The sequence below is a fragment of the Eulemur rufifrons genome, chromosome 15 (genome assembly GCF_041146395.1).
Source record: "Eulemur rufifrons isolate Redbay chromosome 15, OSU_ERuf_1, whole genome shotgun sequence".
Lineage (NCBI taxonomy): Eukaryota > Metazoa > Chordata > Mammalia > Primates > Lemuridae > Eulemur > Eulemur rufifrons.
Window position 1 is genome coordinate 108,174,322 of NC_090997.1, and position 21,924 is coordinate 108,196,245.

Consider the following 21,924-nt stretch of genomic DNA (forward strand, 5'->3'; position numbering starts at 1 on the left):
CATTTGGGCAGAGCGGGGGAGGGGTCCTCCATGCCAGGCACAGGAGGGCAGAGGTTGCTGTGCAAAAGCAGAGGTGTGTTCTCGGGGCTGCGACACCATCGTCTTGGGCTTAGGTTGAGTTTTTGCAGGGACAGGGTGTGGTGGTGGTGGCTCAGGCTCTGCAGGCCAGGTGGGGGACTTCTGGGGCCAGCCGTCTGTCACTGAATCCGCTTACTCTCCTCTCACTCGTTGGTAAAGAGGGAACGATGCCAACTAGTGCTGGGCGCCCTGCGATTATTCCTCCCAGCTGTTTCGTAACACACACTGCGCTCCTCTTACCTATGACTCCCCACTGTGCTGTGGCACACTAGAACTCATTCCTTCTAACTGTAGCTTAAGTTAATCTTTCCACTGGAAATTGGTTAAAATGGGAATTGTTTTTAAAATCCAGCAATCCTGGCCATATTCTGAGTGAGTTCGGTTCACCCTCAGGCTGGTCCATCTGCTCAGGGAGTCACTTCTACTTTCATCCTTCATTTCTGTCTCAAAATTTCAAAAAAAAAAAATAATAATAATGCAATTACAGATATTGCAGAAATGGTCCAGTCCCCTGCTTGTGCTCCTGGTGCGATTTCCAGAAGCTGGAACGCGGCCGGCACAGCCCACGTGAGCAGGGAGCCTCGACTTCCGGAGACCGTTTCTCTCAGGAGCAGCAAGGGTTGGATTTCTTGGGGACCTCCTTCTTTTTGGGGGGGGCATGGCATAGCTTTATTTTTGTGTTTGGGTTTCTGAAGAGGTAACTCTTACCTGCACCTAGGTAATTAAACCCTGGGTCACTCACTGATTGATTTGGGGACAAGGGGCCATTGCCTGTCACCGTCCTACCCCCAGCCATCCTTCCCGCCAGTCCCTCGCAGCCCACAAGAGCACCAGACCGTGTGGTCGGCTCCGCGGTCCTTTCCAAGGGACCGTCCACCTCGCTTCCACGCGAGGGCTTGCTGGTGGGGGACATCAGGTCACCGAGCCACAGCAGGGGAGAACCGGGCGGTTGGGAGGCAGCGGCCGTGAGGCCAGGCGCTTCCGCGGGTGCTGGGCTGCTGGGCGGCTGCAGGGCCACCACTTCCAGGCCCCCAGGGGACACGTGCCACGCGAGCTTCTGTAACTGCACTGGCGGGGACAACGTAAGTGGCCGTCCACTGGACGCTGCCGTGCACTCGGGAAACACTTACTTGCTCTGAGTATTTTAGGAGTTCAGGAAAATGTAACCTCACCTGAAATCAAAGCAAGGTCGTTGTAGCTACAAAACATAATTTACTAGCACATCGTAGAGGGGAAGCTCACTTTTTATAACAATAGTAAATGAATTTTTAGATATTTGTGATTTTTAAATAAATGGAGAGTCTATCTTGTTAGTACTTAATTCTTTCTTAAAATGCTCATAAAAGATACAAAAGGGGCCACATTGTAGAGCACACTATTGAAAGTAAAAATAAATGAACTGGGAGTTTGGAAAGGAGAGTTTCTCTCTTTGACTTGAAAGCGTTCCTTAAACTCCATGTGTGGGGGAAAAAGAAACAGAACACAAGTCTTTGCCTGAACATCTGGACGTAGTTCAGTTCTTTCTGGGCTGTTTGTTTTGTGCATATTTGGTGCCATCACCAGGCCTGGAGCAACCTGCCCAGACTTTCCTCCCTCCCCGGACAGGCAGGTGTGAGGCTGTCAGACGGGGCGGAGTGACGGCCGCGTGTGCTCTGCACGGACAGGCAGGTGTGAGGCTGTCAGACGGGGCGGGGTGGCGGCTGCGTGTGCTCTGCACGGACAGGCAGGTGCGAGGCTGTCAGACGGGGCGGGGTGACGGCTGCGTGTGCTCTGCACGGACAGGCAGGTGTGAGGCTGTCAGACGGGGCGGGGTGGCGGCTGCGTGTGCTCTGCACGGACAGGCAGGTGCGAGGCTGTCAGACGGGGCGGGGTGACAGCTGCGTGTGCTCTGCACGGACAGGCAGGTGCGAGGCTGTCAGACGGGGCGGGGTGACGGCTGTGTGTGCTCTGCACGGACAGGCAGGTGCGAGGCTGTCAGACGGGGCGGGGTGACGGCTGTGTGTGCTCTGCACGGACAGGCAGGTGTGAGGCTGTCAGACGGGGCGGGGTGGCGGCTGCGTGTGCTCTGCACGGACAGGCAGGTGCGAGGCTGTCAGACGGGGCGGGGTGGCGGCTGCGTGTGCTCTGCACGGACAGGCAGGTGTGAGGCTGTCAGACGGGGCGGGGTGGCGGCTGCGTGTGCTCTGCACGGACAGGCAGGTGCGAGGCTGTCAGACGGGGCGGGGTGACGGCCGTGTGTGCTCTGCACGGACAGGCAGGTGCGAGGCTGTCAGACGGGGCGGGATGACGGCCGCGTGTGCTCTGCACGGACAGGCAGGTGCGAGGCTGTCAGACGGGGCGGGATGACGGCCGCGTGTGCTCTGCACGGACAGGCAGGTGCGAGGCTGTCAGACGGGGCGGGGTGACGGCCGTGTGTGCTCTACACGGACAGGCAGGTGCGAGGCTGTCAGACGGGGCGGGGTGACAGCTGTGTGTGCTCTGCACGGACAGGCAGGTGTGAGGCTGTCAGACGGGGCGGGGTGACGGCCGTGTGTGCTCTGCACGGACAGGCAGGTGTGAGGCTGTCAGACGGGGCGGGGTGACGGCTGCGTGTGCTCTGCACGGCCTGGTGTTTGCAGGCAGAGCTCACCCTGCACCTGGCCAGGTGTCTGCCCTGGTTGTGTAGCCCAAGAAGAATGAGGTGTTGTCTGCCCCGCTGACCTCCGTTTGACCCTGTTAGGTGAGGTGATCTCTCGGGGGAGGTGACCCTGTTGGGTGAGGTGACATTGTCAGGTGAGGTGAGGTGACCCTGTTGGGTGAGGTGACCTGTTGGGTGAGGTGACCTGTTGGGTGAGGTGACCCTGTTGGGTCAGCCACCTGCCCGCTGCAGTAGGAGCAGCAATGACGTCAGTGCTGAGAACCGTGGGCTACATTGTTACTGTCGTTAGCCCTGTTGTAGTAACATTAGTCACACTGCTGTTACTGGTTTGTTAAGACCCCAAAAGCCTTTTAATTAGCAACTGCATATACGGCATCCAGCCCTGGCTTCAATCCTGCAGGGAGGCAGTGGCACCTTCAGAAATGACCAGACATAGTCTCGGGAACGCAAGCCTGCGCCGCGTGTCCGTCCTCGGAGGGCGAGGCGGTGATGGGCGTGGGAAGTGCTTTACAGATTCAAACCCTGCACAGCGCAGCAGCGTAATTCTCCCAGTGTCACACGGACATGCACAAATCTTGGTCTTTCGTGAAACGCAAATGCCCCGAGCTTGTGTGTGCAGCCTCGTTCCTGCTGGACGCCGACTCTCGTGGGCTTTCTCCTCCCTTTCTCGGTCTCCTTACCTTTGAGTAACAGCTCACGCTCTCTGTCCCCTCGCGCAGCTCGCTCCTGCTCCTCAGCGTGCAGGGGCTGAGGGCAGCCCCTGGGCAACTCGGCCACATGACACTAGAGTGCGAGTGGCTTCCCGAAGGGCTGCAGCATTCAGATGTTGTGAGAATAAACAGCAAAAGTTATGCTTTACCAGTCGTCTCTGAAACGTTCCACCTAAAACTTTTGTTGTCAGTTTGGAATTGTTCCATAAATTTTGCTCAGGAGAAAATCCAAGCAGCAGTCGTTGTTTTGTGCTGCTGAGCAACACTGGAGTGGGAGTAAAGTTCTGCAAATCAGAAAAGGTTTCCTTGTAGGGCACCAGGAATGATCCTAACACGTGGCAAAAGTATTTATTGGAGAAAACTCCTTAAAACAATTGAACATCTGTCCTCAAACACATGCTCTTCCGAAGACGGCAGGACGTGGCCTTGGTCTCTCCTGAAACGCCAGCACCACGCAGTTCCCAAGTTCATGGCACCTGTGGAAGTCCTGTGCTTCCGGTTAATACCAGTTGGACTTTGATCTTACGTCACCGCAAACCCTCTAGTCTCCACCTGTAGTCCTCTATTTTATGAGCTCCTTGAGGGCAAAAGTGGTGCTTTTCACTAAGTGTGTTGCTAATAATTAGTTGTCAAATAAATGTTTAAATGACATAACGTCCCCGAGAAATGTAGGGGTGGCTCCAGAAACCCACACGTTGGTCTCCAAGATGGACACTCACAGTTAGCTTATTAGCTGTGACAAATTCCTAATGCACATCTCGGACTTGGATGACCTCACCCAAAGAGTGTTAAAGTCACAGGCCAAGAATCCCCGGGACGTTGCCGTGAGCGGAACCGTAGGGAGGCTGCCCCAGGGTGGCCCCGAGGGTCAGTGGGTGGGAAGTGGCTGGGCCAGAGCAGGCAGGTCCCAGCGTCTGCACTTCCTCTGCTCACGCCCTCCCTGGAGTGACTTCCTGATCCTGTCGGCACCGACTCCAGTGAGTGCTGATTTTTATCAGGGTATCACTAAGTGTTGACTCATCAAAGCACAATCTAAAGCCCATGAAATTCTTTTAGAATAAGAAAAAAAATGAAAAATCTAGGACTATGAAAATAAACAGAAAATATATGAGTATAGAAAACACAGAAAGAGTTAATACACAAGAATAGTGATTTTTTTTTTTTAATCTTAAGATTGAACAGCTTCATGCTTTTTCCTTAGTGCCTTTTTTAAAGTAGGAATAGGTCTGAGAAAATTTCGACTGATAGATACGCTTTTGACCGTCCTTGGCTGGGACTTTTTCCCCATCACATGGTACTTAAGAAGCACGTCTGTGATTGTGCGTGGTGGGTCCGTGTGAGGGGCCCTCGCTTCTGTGCTCTGCAGCCTGGGCCTCGGGGTCCCGACGGTGTCTCTCTGGACGGTGACTCGACAACCAGGCTCCACGTGGAGGCCTCGTGTAAGCCGCAGGCACCTCGTGAGCCTTAGAACGAAAGTGGCTGCGGGCAGCGTCCTGACCTGCCTGAGTTTTCCTTACGTCTGAACTGCGCAGAAAGTTAACGCTAAGACGTGCGTGTCAGAGGTGACGTGAGATGTAACAAGAGACCTGACGTACTTAGTGGAGAAAGTGGGGCACTTAGGAAATGCCATCTCGCGCCCGTTTCTGTGGCTACAGAAACGTGGGATGGGGCTCTCCCTCGGGAACGGGGTTGGGGACTGAATCAAAGCCAGCTGCCCTGCGCCTGTCTCTGGATACTTGTTCAGGGGGCGCAGCCGACCCAGCCACAACCGAACCCCCAAAATGCTGGACCTGCTACCTCCGTGACTCCCCCGAGCCTGTCTCACTTGGCCTCCGTGGGCCCCCCTCGGGGCTCAGCCTCGGCCACCCTTCCTGGACCACGCGGAAGCCTCGCCCTGGGCTCCCTCCGGCCTGGGCCCGTCTGTCCGTGACTGCAGTCTGGACACCCGACACTTGCAGAACAGAAATCAGATTATTGTGTCACTTCTCCAAGTGTCCCAGTGGCTTCCAATTTTCTTTCAGATCAAGTACAAACTCCTTTCTGTGACTTTCAGAACCCCCTAAGTTCACGAGGCCCCTCTGCGCCCCACTTCACTCCCCACTGTCTGCAGCCTACTCCACGCCGGCTGCCCTGGGGCCCGTACAGCACGAGGGAACGGCGGGCACCCCCAGGCCCGGCTCGGCAGGGGCTTTCCCTCTGCCCACGGTGGTCTTCTGGGCAGAGGAGTGGCCTGGTCACATCAGCAAGGAGGTTCTCCGGTGTCTGACACCACTGCCCCACCCCCAGAGCAGGGGTGGCCAGAGGGCAGGTCCTGTCCCTTGTTCCCTGCTGCGTGGCAGCCTCCAGACCAGTGACCAGAGCTCCGCAAGGACTCAGCGTATGTATCTGTGGGTGCAACGCTGCCCTCCTGCACCCCAGCGAGGTCATAGTTCTTGAGTGCAATGAAAGTCTTAATGTGCCACTGAATAAATCTGTGTGTGACCTGGGCCTCGACTTCTCTCTCTCTCTCTCTCAGTCTCTCTCTCTCAAATACCAGTCTGGCCAGATCTAGGGAGGCCTGGGCGTGGGGGTGGGTAGAAGCTGTGTGTGGGAGACGTGTGCCCCCACAGCACGTGTGAAGCTTTGTGCACAGCCCGTCATGGGCCGTGCTGGACCCCGCAGGCCCTGGCTGCGCCCCCTGAATAGCGCTGCAGGGGAAACCTCTGCCTGGACTGAAACTCGGAAGCTCGACCTTTAAGGAACAGGAACGTGCTGAGCGGAAAGAGCTGTGTGCTTAGGCGGGGCGTGGAGCATGCGCATTCGAGCACTTTCTAACTGGTGCTGATGCCATGATTGTAAGCAGACGTTTCAAATTCAGCAAGTGCCACTAACCCGGAAGTGCAAAACGTGATCACACGTGTTTGTGGGTTTGGTTTAAGGACGTCTCCTCCCTGTACAATCTCCTCTTTGTTTCTCAGATGCCTCTATGTCCCTGGGAGTCGCTGGGGAGCCCTAGAGATTCCCTTGTTTTCTCTACTAGACGGTTGTGTTTAAACTGTGAGTGTTGGTGAAGTTTTGTCTCTAGTTGTTTTTGCAAATGACCCCCCAGATGAACGAGTTATTATCTGGTGCCCTCCCCACCCCCCAGGGGCAAGAGGAAAGGGCTTTCTCCCAGGAAACAAACACAAGGTGTCTGGCATGGGGACGATGGGACCTTCTTCACGAGTCATCAGTGCTGCTCCAGGGGAGGGTGGGACTCTACGTGGCACCTGGAACTTTCTCAGACACTCACAATGCACAGAGAAAGAACAAATCAAACATTTGCCCGTGTTTAATACCCACTGTCGAGTAAAGACAATTTATAAAGAAAAGTACAAACTGCTTCGCTGTGTTTATATGGTCTGAAATAGTTTCAATAGGGGACTTAAGATCCCGGTGCCTCAGACCCATCGTAGTGTCGGTACACACGCGATGTCCTTAGTCTGCGGCAGGACTGGATTAGCTGGTAGCCAAGGGACGTCATCGGCCCGTTGCTCAGCGACTTCCAGAGGGGTCCCACGAGCCTGTTAGCAGCACCATTTCCATCTCTCACCACCTACAGGTAGCAAAAGATCTCATTTTCTAGCCCACTTTTACCTCTACGGTTAAAAATGTATCCCTATTACTTTCCAGAAAGTAGCAAAAAACTAGACTGCTCAAATTTTTCTATGATAAATTCTTAAAACTGTGGAGAAAGCCTGGCCTGTGAGTGTGTTTGAATCCGGGGGAAGGGCAGTTCCGTCGGGGGAAACGCCGCCTCGTTACGACGGACTCGGGCTGGGGGACTTGGCTTTGGAGGAGACTTTTCAAGCCGCCCAGGGCCTCTCTTTGGGTCCCTCCCCCCCTTGGCCACCACGCAGGCCATTGAGCGAGCCCAGCTCCTGCCTTAGAGCTCTGAGCAAATCTGTGAAAACGCAACCCTGCAGGCAGGCGTCTTCTCCACCCAGAAGTGATGGCCCGGGGCAGAGGAGGGTCCCAAAGCCACAGCCCCACCGCTGCCTGCTAAGGGAAGCCCCCCGAGAATGCAAGCAAGCGTCCTCGGCAGACAGTGGACAAATTCCTGGCCACATGTAGAGAAGCGGCTTCCCCGTCAGCCTCTCAGGGCCTGGGAGGGCTCTTTCCCCGGGGGGCTGACCCAGCCCCTCACACCAGGGAGCCGAGGCCTTCCGTGCGCGGCTGGGTCGGGGCCTCCGTGCACGTGTGCCACGTGACAGGAAGCGTTTGACTCCCCAGTCGGGGGACAGACAGCTGTAGACAGACACGCGGGTAACGGCGACGGAGGGAACACGCCAGCACGCAGCCCCGGGGTATCGGGAGAGATTAGAGGAGGAGGCTACTTTTCTTACCCAGCCCTTCCTATTCCCTTCTCAGCTACGTCAGTTTCCTACACGTTTGAGATGACACACATACAACCAGGCAAACGTTTTTACGCCACCGTCAGATGCTTTAGAGCCGGGTTAATCAGCCTCACTGTCCCGGGCACTTCACGCCCACGCGGTTCCGCATGTTTGAGGTCTCAAGACTCCGTCCCTCGATCCGAGTCTCCGCCGCGGGGTCCCTGTCCCGGAGCCCCGCGGGCCGTGCACGGACGGGTCAGCGTCCGTGCGGGTGCTACTGTCAGTGCGTGAGGAGGGCACCCCAGCTTCACCACGTGCCTGGTTTCCTCGGGGAGAACCGAGCGTGCCGGTCGCAGGAGGGACCAGGGGGTTGATTACAGACGATGCGGAGAGGAAACAGCCCTGCACGGGCATCAGTCTGTCCTGGGAAGACTAAGGGAAAAGAAGAAACTGTATCAGAAAACTTGTTGAAATTAGGAATTTTTATACGAAACATGTACACACATGGGGACAAGCAAGAAATCGGTGTCTCGGGACGGTTTCGAGGTGGAGAAAGGCACAGTTGGCCGGGCTGGCCAGAGCCGGGCGTTTCCACGGAAACCCGACCGAAGTCGAGTGCTTTGCTCCGACTGCGGATGAGCCGGCACAGGGAGCCCCAAACCCAGGACGCCCACTTCGCTGCTGCTGTGCCAGAGATTTGCAGCTAGGCTGACGCGAGCGTCTGAGCCTGGCTTTGCAAAGAGCAACCCCGTTGTCCTTTCCCTTTCTCTGTCCCATCAGTCGGCTCATTTTCCCTCTGTGGAGCCAGGGCAGTAGGAGGCCCCTGTCGTGTGGGTGTTGGGGACGCGCACGTCCAACACGTGAGACTTTGCGCCTGTGGGGGGGGCTGCCACCCTGTCACACCTTCGCTGGCCTGAGACCTCTCCACGCTGTTCCAGGTTCACTTACTTGGAGCACGCACTTGTGGCTGGCCTGTCCCAGAGTAAACAGGGACTTTGCGTTGCGTCTCGGAGCCCCACGCCGTGGCTTGACGCCAACCGTGTGTTTGTGGAAGCTATCAGAGCGCGGACGGCGGCTGCACGCGCAGAGAGGGCGGAGCGAGCTCGGGAATGAACCAAGCCCACGGCCGTTCCCCTTCCACGGCCCGCTGAATCCTGCTCTGCCCAGGGCCCGGGGGCAGGGGAGCAGGAGGCGCGGGGGCTGGTCCCCTGCACGGGACGAGGGTCTCTGCCCCGGCACTGAGCCGTCACGAGGGGCTGCGCGTCTCCCCTGCTCGGCAGTGGGAAGCCCCGGCCCCGCGGGGCGGTTTCCTTCTTTACTGCGAGCTGTGTTGCTCCTTCGTCCACTTGCGAGACCCGCCGGGCATTTCCCGGTGCGGGAACTGTCTTTCACGGCACTTCTGTGGTTCCCTGCACGGTGAAAATTCACTTTCATGGATTCTTTAGTTTTTTTCCTTCCGATTTCTTCTAATTTTACATTTTTATTTGCCCTTTTTCCCCTCAGAATAGCTTCGACCTACAGTCACCCTCACAGTGAAGGCAGCACCACTGCAGGTTCTGGGGTGACTGTGACAGGGCCCCCAGCTTTCCATGAGTAGAAGCCGCGTCAAAGCGTGAGCCGAGTGACGTGAGACAACTGCAGGGGGGACATGGGGACAACAGGGTCCCGCTCTGGCTCCCTCCCTGTGCCCCACTGTCACATCCCGGGATCCGCACCCCATAAATAGGTCAGCCCAGCCAGTGCCACCTCCTCCCCTGGTTGTCCTCTCGGCCGATCTGGAGGTGACACAGGCTACTCCCATCTCACACGCCGTGCTTCTCAGGTACAGGTGAGCCGAGTCCCTGTCACCCGGTCAGGTGATGCAAGGTGCCGGGACACCCTGCTCACCCCTGGGTCTCGGCACCTCTGCAGGGTTCCCGGGACTTGGGGGGTAAGTGGACCCTCGGGCCAGGCCTTCCCACGGCAAGTGGGCTGCACGTGTGTGGTCTCTGTTCATTCCAGCCACGCGTGTGTCTGCGTAGCGTACGACACAGAGTGACCTTGCACGTCATGGAAATGTGGCGGTTTTGCCTTTCTGGGCCTAATTCATTTTCCCGTTTCTTTACTCAAAATGAAGTTCAGTGTCTGTGTAAACGCAAATAAAAAATACTCTCCTTTTGGACTCAAGTGCCTCCCCCTGATGGAATGAGACCCTTGGCAGGAAGATGCGCGCACTTGACAATGTGTAACTTATACCACAATTTAAAGAAACACTTGAGTAGGCTTGAGTTAGTATTTCTTGTTTTAAAAGTAGATCATATCTTTTATGTTAAGTTTTCCTTTTTGCATTAGAATCCTACAGCTTTATATATGATGCCAGCCCTGTGCTTTATCATAGATATATGTTATTGTCTAATTAAAGAGATATTGTGTTGCTGTCCCTCATTTGGGGGGATGTGATTAAATTAACAGCCAAAAATCCCTTGGTGTATCCGAAGTGACGTCATAACCGCACCGGACACAGGCGTGATTCTCACAGCCGCTCGGTGCTGAGGATTATGGAATATTCTAACCTTCCCCGACAGCTGAATTTCCCTCATCTTCATCGCACCCCTCTGGGGGGCTCTGGAGGGTGCTCCAGGGTTGGGAATTCGCAAGGACTGGCCTCCGTGGCAGCTGTGGTGTCCTCGCCGGGCCACTCTGCAGAGTCCTCACAAACTGCTGGCCCCGAGTTCCTGCTGCCCCCGCGTCCCCCGCATTCCCGCTGCCCTGTGTTCCCAAGCACGGCCGGGAGGCGTCCTCAGACCTGCGGGTCGGGTCCCTGCTCCTCTTGGCGGGATTCCAGCCTCTGACCCCAGGCCATGGCAGGGCGGGAGCCGCTGAAGCGCCACTGGCCATCTGCAGCCGCTGGAGCCCACAGCTTCTAGTTCTTTCCGAGGGAATACCTAATGAGATAAATTACATTCTCTTGGAAAGCAACATTCTGCCCACGGTGGTGGGTTTCTCTGTAGATTGCAATCTACTTTTCGGTTGTGTGCAAAGGGGACAAACACCGGCCTTTTCACTCTCAAATTCCGCCTCCCCCCTTAATGGTTCACATCTGTTTTCTGACATGTGCATTTAATGAAGTGCAAACAGGCATAAGTGGATTCCTGCTATAGGCAATGAGCGTATGCTTGAATAATAATAACAGCAAAACTCAAGTGTCAAAAGGGAACTTATGAAAACCAGAGTGTTCCTAATTGCATCAACATGTTGGTCTCCGAATGGCTTGGCCGCCGTGGGGCCCTGCCGAGTTCTGCCACTGCCCCAGAGTCCCGGGAAGACACGTGGCCTCCCCGTGGGCCGTCCCCTGACGGTTTCCTGGGAGAGCGTGTTCCGGTTTCCTTCCTCCTGGGGCCACCGTGAAGGGTCAGGGAACGGCCCCTTCTCCTAGCTGGACACATCTTTCTGCCATGGGCTTTGCAGACCTTCTTGTCTTCTCTCTGAGCAGACTCCAGAGATTTTAGAGGGACCATCTAAAGCTTTTCTTATTAAAAATTTGATCTAGATTTGGTAGAAGTCAGCTTTCCACTCACCGTGTGGTGTGAACTTCCTTCTTGCCGTGGCGAGGTTGGTCCGAGCAGACGCCTGGCACAGGTGCTTTGGACATCTAGGCACCTGCGTGGCACGTCCGCAGCCACAGCAGAGCCGGAGGACACCCAGAGCCAGCACGGCAGCCTGCCCAGACTCGTGGCCGGGCATGTGGCACGTGGCATGTGGCACGGCAGGCCTGGTGGCCGTCCCTTCAGTCCCGGCCCATTGGCTTCTCTGCTTCATTCCTATCACGTCTGTCTCTTCCTTCTACCAAACTCTTCTAGGTCTTTTTTAGCAAAAAATTTAGTTAAACAAAATGTAAATGATGAGGAGTCAATTTGCCGCCTGTGCCCTGGACATCTGCTCCTGAACAGGTGGACAGAGAGGACAGAGCCCCTCAGACCCTGCACCGAGCTGAGCCGAGCGCCGGTGGGATCCGCAGACGTCCCCCCGTCCTCCCCGCTCTCCGCGAGTGCCCGCCACCAAGCTCCTTACACCCAGTGTGCTCATCCGTAAAGCAAGGATGGCGCCTTCTGTCTCTTTCTTTTGTGTATTTATCCCGTGGACACTCACTGTGTGTCTTCTCCACGTCCGGAGGGCAGCCACAGAGGGGACAGCCATGGTGGGGATGGCCACAGAGGGGACAGCTCCCATTCCTCCTGGCACCCGTCCTGGCACGGGGACTGCGGGGGCTGCCCACACCCAGGCGCCACCCCGCAGCAACGCATGCCTGGGGGCTTCCAGCTGGGAAGGACCCCACAGTGCGCTGACGGCTTCTTTACAAAGTTATCCTGAACTCGGGGAGAGAGGACTGTCCCAGGCATGGCGTTTAGGGAATTGCAGGGGGGGGGCGGTGAGAGGGAAAAGACAGTTAAACGACGTCCGCATGGAGAGGTCTGTCGAGGAACATCAGGTTTGGATACACTGAATCACTGCATCACCCCTGGACCCTGGGACCATATACGGTCAGCTCTGAGCTCTGAATCACAGGCTCTAAAGCTGCTTAACTGTGTGAGCCCCGGTGTCAGGCATAGACACCCGGCCCCGCCCCCCGTCTCCTTAGTCTTCCAAGCAGTGAGGTGGTTCTGGGAAGGGAACGGGCAGAATCGAGCTGCACTCAGGCCCACCTGGACCACCAGACTCGTCGTCTCTCCCTGTGGTGTCAGCAGGGCTCCTGGTCCTTCCATGCGTAGGTGACTCGCGTGTGGCTCTGGGCAGTGGTACCACTGACCCTGGGCTGCTGTTCTGAAGATCAACAAGCTCTGAATGCCAATGAATCTTAGTCTCACCTAATAATTCAAAAAATGTCAGATATCGTAATTAATAACAACTACAGTTCAAAGTATGCATATCTGGGTGCACATATTGGAATGTGTTTGTCAGTGTTCAGATTAGCTCCTTAATATTAAGGTAGTCCAACAGAATAATTTCCAAATACTGAAACGACGTTTCTTTCCATTACAGAAAACATCTGTTATACGTTGTGAGTTCTGTGAAGTACGAAAACATGTGCATTTTTTTTCCAGGTTGTCCTGGTGCCAAAAAGCATGAGTTTCTGACCAGCGTCCTGGATGCGCTGTCTACGGACATGGTCCACGCGGTCTCCGACCCCTCCTCCCCGTCCGGCAGGTACGCCGCGTGCGAGAGGCCCAGGAGCCGGGGAAATCTGCAAAGCTCAAAGTCGATCTGACCCTTAGATATCTGAGACCGTCAGCTTATTCCGACACAGTAAGACCTAAAAAAAAGGTGTCCTCGCCAAAAACAATTTGAAATAGCATATTTTTCTTGTAACACATCTAAATCCCAGAGGACGCTGTCATCAGGGTAGAGGCCCTGGGCACGTGATTCCCAGGGGTTCTGTGGGGCAGGGTCACCGTCCCTACAGGTGGTGGGGTGAGGCCAGGAGGGTAGAAGTGGGGGGAGGTGCCCCCTTCCCATGGCCGTGTGCTTTGGAATTGCATTTTAGAGTTGCAGGTTGGATTTTAAATACTTTGAATGGAAACGTTTGAAGTTATCAGAATATGATTTGTTTCCTGTGCTAAAATATACATCCCATAAATTTGCAATCTCAACCATTTTCAAATGTATGATTGAGCAGCATCAGTTGCATTCACACTGCTCAAAATACGATTTCTGAAACCTGAGAAACGTTCTCCTGGGTGCTCAGTAGCCGTACCTCGGTGTCACTTCCACGGTAGAGGTAGGCGAGCCTGCCCCGGCTCTCGCCCACCTTCCTCAGCCCGCGCTCGGCGGGGCTGCCAGAGCTTATTGCTGTGGCATTTCAAGGACGGGACATCCCCCCGAACTGGCAACCGTGTATCTGCTCCACTGGCCCACACAAACGCACTGGATCAGCTGCGATTTTGAAACCAACTTGAAAAATGTTTACTAAATTGCTTTCCTAAATAATTTTTACGAATTGTTATATCTGATGAGTGGTACATGATACACGCAGGCTTAGACTCCAGACCGTGGGAACCGCCGCGGGGGGTGTGAGTTTGGGGAGAGACGGGGCAGAGAGGCGGCCGCGTGGTCCGCGTCCTGACCGACCCGTGCTCCCCGCAGGCTCGCAGAACCCGATCCCAGCCACACGCTGGAGGAGAGAGTGGTGCACTGGTATTTCAAACTCCTCGACAAGAATTCCAGCGGGGACATCGGCAAGAAGGAAATCAAACCCTTCAAGAGATTCCTTCGGAAAAAGTCAAAGCCCAAAAAATGTGTGAAGAAGTTTGTGGAGTATTGTGATGTGAACGACGACAAGTCCATCTCTGTGCAGGAACTGATGGGCTGCCTGGGCGTCACCAAAGAGGAAGGCAAAGCCAGCACGAGGAAGCGCCACAGTAAGGCCTTTAACTTCCTTTGCCTTTGGGACGTGTCAGCTCTTGGTGCCTGTGTGGTCGGTCACTCCCCACACCCCACCGGTCGTCCTTGTGGTCTGAGGGTGCAAGGAAAACCAAGCAAGCCATTTAATTGCAGGTCACCTGCCTGCAGGGATAAGGATAGACGATAATAAACCACCAGCAACTTGCCCTGGGGTCAGGAGAGCTCCGTGTGCCTTCGCACATGAGCCAAGTGCTGATCTGAACAGGGGTCTTTAGTGTCCGAGTCACAGTGGCCCAATTTCCAAACACGTTTAGTCTCCTGGCATCTGAAGTGCAAACCTGGGGGTCACTGGACGTGACCGCCCACCCTGCACACGGACTCCAGCCAGACATTCAGGCCCATGGGCCAGCAGTCAAATAACTGCAATTATGCAGAGCAGGTATTGCAGTGGTTTTAGCAGTTTTACCGATAGAATTGTGTGCGCGGGCCTGGCCTAACTGAGCAACCGTTACAAGAAGAGAGAGCATCCTACCATAGCCAGAGCCCACGTGTTCACACGTGGGCAACACGTGTGGAAGAGCCAGGTCTCAGAGGCTGGGGCCGCAGGGCCAGACAGTTGGCCACACGCGTGTGCTGGACACGGTGCTTCCACGGGGGTCTCGGTCTCCTCATTTGTACAGTGGGGTGCTGGGTGGGGCTGGGGGTCCTCCCCCATCGCTGGTATTTTATGCTTCTTTTATTCTATCATCACCTTTGGCAGCACACTGGGGGAGGAAAGCGAGTGTGCGCGTGTCCTGGGCGCTAAGGTTCTGTGCGGTCTATGACCAGCCAGTCCCGAATCTCAGCTGTGAAATATGAACCCTTGGAGCTGATCTGGGCGAGGCTTCTGGAAGGCAATGATGCATTCCTTCACCTTTCTCCGTGTCCTTAGTGCTTGTCCTGATAGTCACTCAGCATCACTCAGCTAAACTAGGTTCCAGCTAGATCTGTGTCGCCGTGAAGTGCTCCGTACTCCTTTCTCTGCACGAAGCCAGTTCTGAAAACCGAGCCTTACTTAGAAGATGTTTGCTTGGCTCTGTCAACCACTTCTGTTGTCCTGATGACGCCTTCCCTGGAGACCACATGGCAACCACGAGGCCACCTGGCTTTGCTGTGTGCGGAGGTCACACACGCTACGTGCTGGCCCTTCTGCTGTCTGACAGGGCGAGACTGAGAAGTCATTCTAGACCTTCTGTCCCTAGCAAGGCCCCTTCTGCAAGTGTGGGAGGGGCTGGGCTTGCGCGAGACCAGCAGGGCAGGAGTCACCCCGGGCTGGCACAGCTGCGCCGCGTGGAAGCAGGCGCGTCCCGATTAACACCGTGGAGACAGCGGCACTAAAATTAAACTGTCCCGAGGGCTGGAGAGGGCCCTGGGTCCAATCCCACTCCATCTTATCCACAGCCGCCCCTGGGCCACGAGGCCACAGCACAGCTGGAAAGACAGTTTGTTGCTCACGGACCCCAGAAGAGAGGGCAGGTGTTGCCGGCAGGGCCAGCCCGGAGACGGGGCTGGAGGGGCACGTGGGCAGGGGCCTTTGTGGTGGGCCCCCTGGGAAGGAGGGTGAGGGGTGGACAGACGCCGGCCTGCACCTACAGGAGGCGGCTGGGTGGCCGGTGGGGGCAGGCGCAGGTGTGGGTTGATTTGCACGGGAGGGGCGTGCTCCCTGCTGTCTCTGGGGGCTGGCCGACCCCGGAGGGGCCTCTCCACCAGCAGCGAGGCCCAGCTGTCAAAGCGGCAGGTAAAGTGAGAGACGTGGTTCCTACACCAGGGACTCGGCCCACTGACCCGACTCAGACACTTGACCCCTCAGACACTCACTCTGGACGTGGGTGACAACCCGTAGGTGACTGTTGTGGCTAACGCGTCCTGACTCACGATGCTGGCGCCAGTGCCTTCCCAGGGCCGTGCCGTGCTGCTGGCGGCAAGGCTGAGCGGGAACTGCCACTGAAGAGCATGCGGTTCTCAACAGCAGAGGGAGAGGGGGTGGGAGGGACACTCCGGTACTGTGTACGGTGACAGATCGAGCCACGCTTCACTGGGCGGGGGAACATCCTTCCTGGTCCCACTGCCTAACGGGTGACACGGAGTCCGAGTGGCTCAGGACTCCCCGTTTCCTTCCGATTAGTGTCACGTAAGGGCTGCGGGCTGCTGGCACGCTGCCGCGGGCGTCAGCTCCACGTGTCTTGGGGAAGGAAATGCTGCTTTCTCGGCAGGAGACAGACAGGACAGCTGGGGCCGCCCACTCGACTGCAGGTGAAGAGACGCTCGGGTGGAACAGGCCGCGTCCTCCCCCTTCTGCCGGCCTGAGCCGGAGTGTGGCCAGGATGCCGTGTCCCCCTGCGAGGGCAGGGCGGGAGGGCGCAGGGGCCCTGACAGGGAGAAGGCGTGATGACGGGGCAGAGGACACTCTTGATGGCATCATCACTTATTAGAAACGTTTAAATTACTGCAGACTTTTGAGTTAACTTCTTTAGGTCCCTCTGAATAATCGCATATGTCTGAGCTTTATTGTCTTATTAGTAACCAAGAAGAAAGTGTATGATCTACCCCTAAAATAAGCTATAATTGGGTAAAAGTAGCACTTTGGTCAAAGACGAGCATTGGAGATTTGAACACATATTTAGCTGATCTTGCAACCCTTTCATTTTCCTTACAGAGTTTTTCTAGATTTTTCCTCCTGTTTGTCCCCCTGCCCCATTTTATTATTAGCTATTTTTTTTCTACTCTGTGTCGTTTGAAACAGTGAAAAGTCAGAAAAACCTACATATGCAGGAGGGAATTCACTGGGACTCTAAATATTCAAATGCTACTAGTTTCATTTGTTTTGTATTTTTTCTCACAAGTGAACATGAATTTTTTATTCTAAAAAGTGAGAAATCAAATAAAAAACATAACATTTGACCTTAATTCTCAGAGATAAATAGACCTAGTTCCATATCTTCCCAAACAATATTTCTATGCCTGTGTATATATGTACTATGATTTTTCCCCGCAAAATGGTATCATAATGTCTATACTTTCTAAATTAATCACACTTATTTTAAGCAATTACAAAAGAGTTTGCATTGAAATTATTATAACTAAGACACATTATTGGCAATTTTGATCTAAATTTTTGCTATTAAAAATGCAAAAGAGAAATAATTGCCTGAAAATGATTGAAAAATGATAAAGCCAAGAAAAGACATATTTCTGAAGAATTCAGAAAAAAAAAATTACACAAGATTACAACGTGCCCTCATAATTCTCCAAAATTACCATTACACAGAAACTCAGCAATTAGGGAATGTTCATTTTTGACCAAATTATCTTTTTTCAACCAAATCGTCATGCTAGCTACGTTTCTTTCAGGCATGTTTCCTTACAGCCACGTTGCTGTTTGCAAGGTCACCTGGAAACAATCACTGTCATCTGATACCAGATGATGTCAGCTGTCCCAACTGGTTCTGAACTTTATTTAGTGGTTGTGAGATACATAGTCTCTCTCTCTCTCTCTCTCTCCTATGGCCTCACTGAAATGTATTGTTATTGATGTAGCATTGCCGCACATTTATTTTGATAATTTACATCATGTTCCATCAAAATTAATGAGTAATTTATTACTTTCCTTCCTTCCATATATTTTAGATAGTGTTTTTTCCTACTGCATCTTACATAAAATATTCTGCCAGGTGTCATTAATGAAATTTATATTCTTTTCATCTCTATAGCAAGGCTTTTGTTCCTCACACATGAGAACATTAACTTTTTCTTACTGTAACTTATTTTTAATCTACAGCTACCTCTAAGTATCAGGGAGATTGATATTAATCGTAAAACAATCCAACAAAAACCTGGCAAGTGCTGAGTAGCCACATTGGCTCAAAATAGAGTCAAGTATCACTTTCATATTCTTTAATTTTGAACTATTAGCCACAAAGCCTATTTTTTCTCTAGTAGTCATTTCAGGCTATGGGCGCCAACCCCCAGGGCCTGTTAGGAACTGGGCCATGGAGTCCCCCCCCACGACCCCCGTCCATGGAAGGATTGTCTTCCATGAAACCAGCCCCTGGTGCCAAAAAGGTTGGGGACCACTGATTTCAGGAAAACAAAGTGGATGAGTGTAGCAATTATTCTGACATGTAGATCATTGAAACCTACAACTGAAGAAAATAATAGACGTAGCTACTGTTTAATATATTTGCAATTTACTGAATACATTTGTATTTTACCTGTTTACATTGTGTTTCTATATAACAAGAGAAGACAAAGTTTGAAAGTAGAGTAAGTTTACTCTTTTCTCCATATTTTTTATTGAGCAGATAGAAATAAACACATTAACAAGGAATTTGGGATGCGGACGCTCCCCGCTACCCATCCGTTCCCCTGGCAGCTAGTCACGGAGGGTTCGCCGTTCCAGATGTGACAACACGGTACACAGCACAGACAAACACTTTGCCTGTTTGGGGCCCGCACTGTAGCAGGAAACAGGCCGTCCGACAAGTGAGAAGAGCCGTGGTTTGGGGGGGACTCGAGCTACGGAAGTGCAAGGGAGGGCGGGTGCCCAGTGGGGAGGGACAGAGAGGCCCACCGGGGTGTGTGCGGTGGGGACCCCGAACAGGCACCGGGAGGACCAGGGGTGTCGGGTGGGGCACAGCCAGCAGGGACAGCAGGGGCCCCGCAGGCTCCAGGAGTGGAGAGGAGTCCAACCTGGGGACAGGCAGTGCCCTGGGGGTGACAGGAGGTGCGGACTCGCCCAGCCCGGCAGCACTGGGAGAGTCTGGCCAGTGCGCAGAGCAGGGGCCCCGGGAGGGCGCGTGGCCGCCCTGTCGGTGTACACGGCAGGTGGGGAGGGCTGGGGGGCAGAGCCGTGGGGCAAAGGCTCTGCCGGGTCCGTGCCACACAGGTGGACAGCTGGGCCGGGCGGGGCAGCAGGTTCTGGGAAGCTCCTGAAGGCAGAGCCCAAAGGACCTGCTCACGGGTGACACGGCACGTGGGGGCACAGGAGTGGAGGCCACCAACCGTGTGCCCTGGGCAGCGCCAGAGCGGAGCTGCTGCACCCTGAAAAGGGACGACGACAGGAGTGGCTTTTAAAGGGCAGGTGACAGTCTGGCCCCATCCAGTTTCCTTTGAGCTGCCTGTTAAACATCCCCACGGACGTAATGACGTTGAGTCTCAGACTCCGGATTGAAGACCCTGAGACATGTACCCCTGGGGGCCGCCAGGAATTAGACACTGTGGAACAGCCGAGGCTGAGCGAGACCCCAGTGGGTGAGGGTCGCCCGAGTGCCCTGGGGGGCGATGGCAGGGGACGGAGGGGAGGAGCTGGAGGGGGCGGGGCGAGCGGAGGCAGCCCTGGGTGGAGGCTGTCCTCCCACCGTCCAGCAGTGCGGAGAGACCGAGAGCCAGGGGGGAGAGCCGGGGGGGAGAGCCGGGGGTTGCGCTGACGGGTTGGGAAGAGCGCTGGAGACAGGGCAGGCGCTTCCCAGGGACGTCTCTGTGGGGACAGAAGTGGAAGCTGGCCCTGGGGAAGAAGCCCTGGCGGGCTGCTCCATCCGCCCTGGGCAGGGAGGCCACAGAACTAACCCCAGGGCTCCTTCTGGCTTTGATTTTACTTGAAGATTTAGGAAAAATTATTTTGAGCCAAACATGTTATTTTTTCATGATTTTAATATAAAACTAAAAGATTGCAAGGAACTTGTCAGCTTGGTGCATTAGGGCTTCATTCCCAGAATCTCAGGGGCAGGAATCCTCTCTCCTCCAGGAGAGTTTGGGACTCACCTGTAAGAAATTCTCCAGTCAGTGGGTTTACCTTGGAGTCCGGGGCGGAATGAAACGTTCTGTGTTGGACTGTGCATTTCCAGTATCAGAAGGTGTCTACACAGTGACTTCAACAGCGCACTCCTCGTCACCTGCGCTCCAGGTGCATGCAGGCGGCTCTCCACGCCCGGAGAGGCCACTGCTGCAGACTCGAGTAACTACAGATGGAAAATGCTCGAAAAAATAACACAAAAAATAACAATACAACAATGAAAATAATGCAAATGAAAAACAATATAGTATAGCAGCTGTTTACATAGCATGTACATTGTACAGGGTGTTGGAAGTCACCTAGAGATGATTTGCATACCCAGGAGGACGTGCGTGTGTTCCGTGCAAACACGACGCCATTCTGCATGAGGAACCTGAGCAGGTGCAGATTTGGGGTATTCTGGGGTCCTGGAGCCAATTCCTCTCAGATTCTAAGGGACAACTGGTATTTTTTCTCATGTAAAGAAATTTGTCAGTTGACAACAGCTTCGTAAAGTGACATGGACCCTTCCTGAAATTATAGTGAACCTTTCATTGAATGAAGAATATTTGATTTTTAATAATATCTTTTTTTTTTTCCTGCTAGCCCCTAGAGGTAATGCTGAAAGCACTTCCAATAGACAGGTGAGTATGTCTCTATTTTAGCCTTAATAATTTGCTGGTTTAATTATAGACAATAAAAATTCAGGGCCATGTCGATTTGCAAAGGACAGGTCTTGCCAAGAGAAGACACAGTCCGGGAGCGGCAGCCGGCACCGTGTAACCCCTGTGGGAACTGAAACAGCCTCGCAAAATCCTGTCTGAAATCGTCAGCTTGTCTAATCATCGACGTGAAGATTTTGCCCTAATTTTTTAATTATTTAACATTTCAATTGTTTTATTATTTTTTAAAAAAAATCTGAGTTCCCTTATTTTGTGGAAATTTTTTTTTAAAACTATTGTCTGGGTGTTTGTGATTTATCTCCTGCATTTTGTTCCGGGTGCGCGAACAGCACACTCTGGGTGCACAAGTGACTATTCTTTTCTCCTAATCCTAACGAGACAAGCGTCGGGGTCCCACAGGGATTGTCAGTTCCTGCTGTGTGCTCATAAACACGGGCTGGTGTTTCTGAGTCCCTCCCTCTCCCTGCAATTAAAGGACGCACCTGTGGTACCTCCAGCAACACAGGCCACAACCCATCACAAGAAGGACGTTTTCCACGAGATAAACATGAGTGGATTTATTTTGGCTTCCACCAAAGCCGGGGCAAAACCCTCCTCTCCCTGAGAACCTCGTCAATTTGTCGTTGATTCTGCCTGCACCTGTGTGACGCCAGGCTGACGTGCCTAAGGCAGGGCCCTGTGTTTAAGTGGGGACCTCTAACACACACCTTGGATGTCATCTAGAACCGTTTCATTAGCAGAGATGTGTGACACGTTCTCCTCTGTTTAGCACGTTTGTGGCTTTAACATTGTACATCCCGGTAAGCAAATCCCTCACGCTTTCCAACAGGGCGGTCTGAGGGCAGGTACCGCGCGGCCCACGGACCTGGCAGGGCTGTTTCCGTCAGGTGGCGGCAGTTACTGCACACGTGTGCGCCACGCAACCCCGAGCAAGCCCGACGGCACGCACAGCCCCACTCGCCTGCCTTTTCCCAGAAAAGAAACTAGAGCAGTTTCTCCGGCTATTTTTATGGCGCCCGAATGGATGTGCTGACTCCCCGGGGCCACGCCTGCGAACGGGGTCCGGGTGGAGTCCTGACGGGCGGGCAGCGGCCGGCGTGTGACACGGGAACTGCGGACGATAAACGTGTCTTTGAAGAGTGAAGTCGCGCCAGCCCCCGAAGCCTTTCCCTGTGTGAGTAACCACAGACGGGAAATGCCAAGTGACGGGCGTGACGCTGGTATTTAATCACAGGGGAGCGGGCGGCCTTGACCTCCCGTTTCGTCACCATTC

At 54.1% G+C, this 21,924-nt stretch overlaps 1 protein-coding gene across 2 annotated transcripts in view; it reads left to right on the top strand.

Moving 5' to 3' along the window:
- Positions 1-21,924, top strand: part of SMOC2 (SPARC related modular calcium binding 2) — a 150,689-nt gene that overhangs the window by 126,481 nt on the left and 2,284 nt on the right. For both annotated transcript variants that reach the window (XM_069487770.1, XM_069487771.1), the window contains exons 10-12: positions 12,863-12,965; positions 13,902-14,176; positions 20,575-20,612. In XM_069487770.1, the coding sequence (XP_069343871.1) occupies positions 12,863-12,965; positions 13,902-14,176; positions 20,575-20,612 (416 nt within the window). The remainder of the gene's footprint in view (positions 1-12,862; positions 12,966-13,901; positions 14,177-20,574; positions 20,613-21,924) is intronic.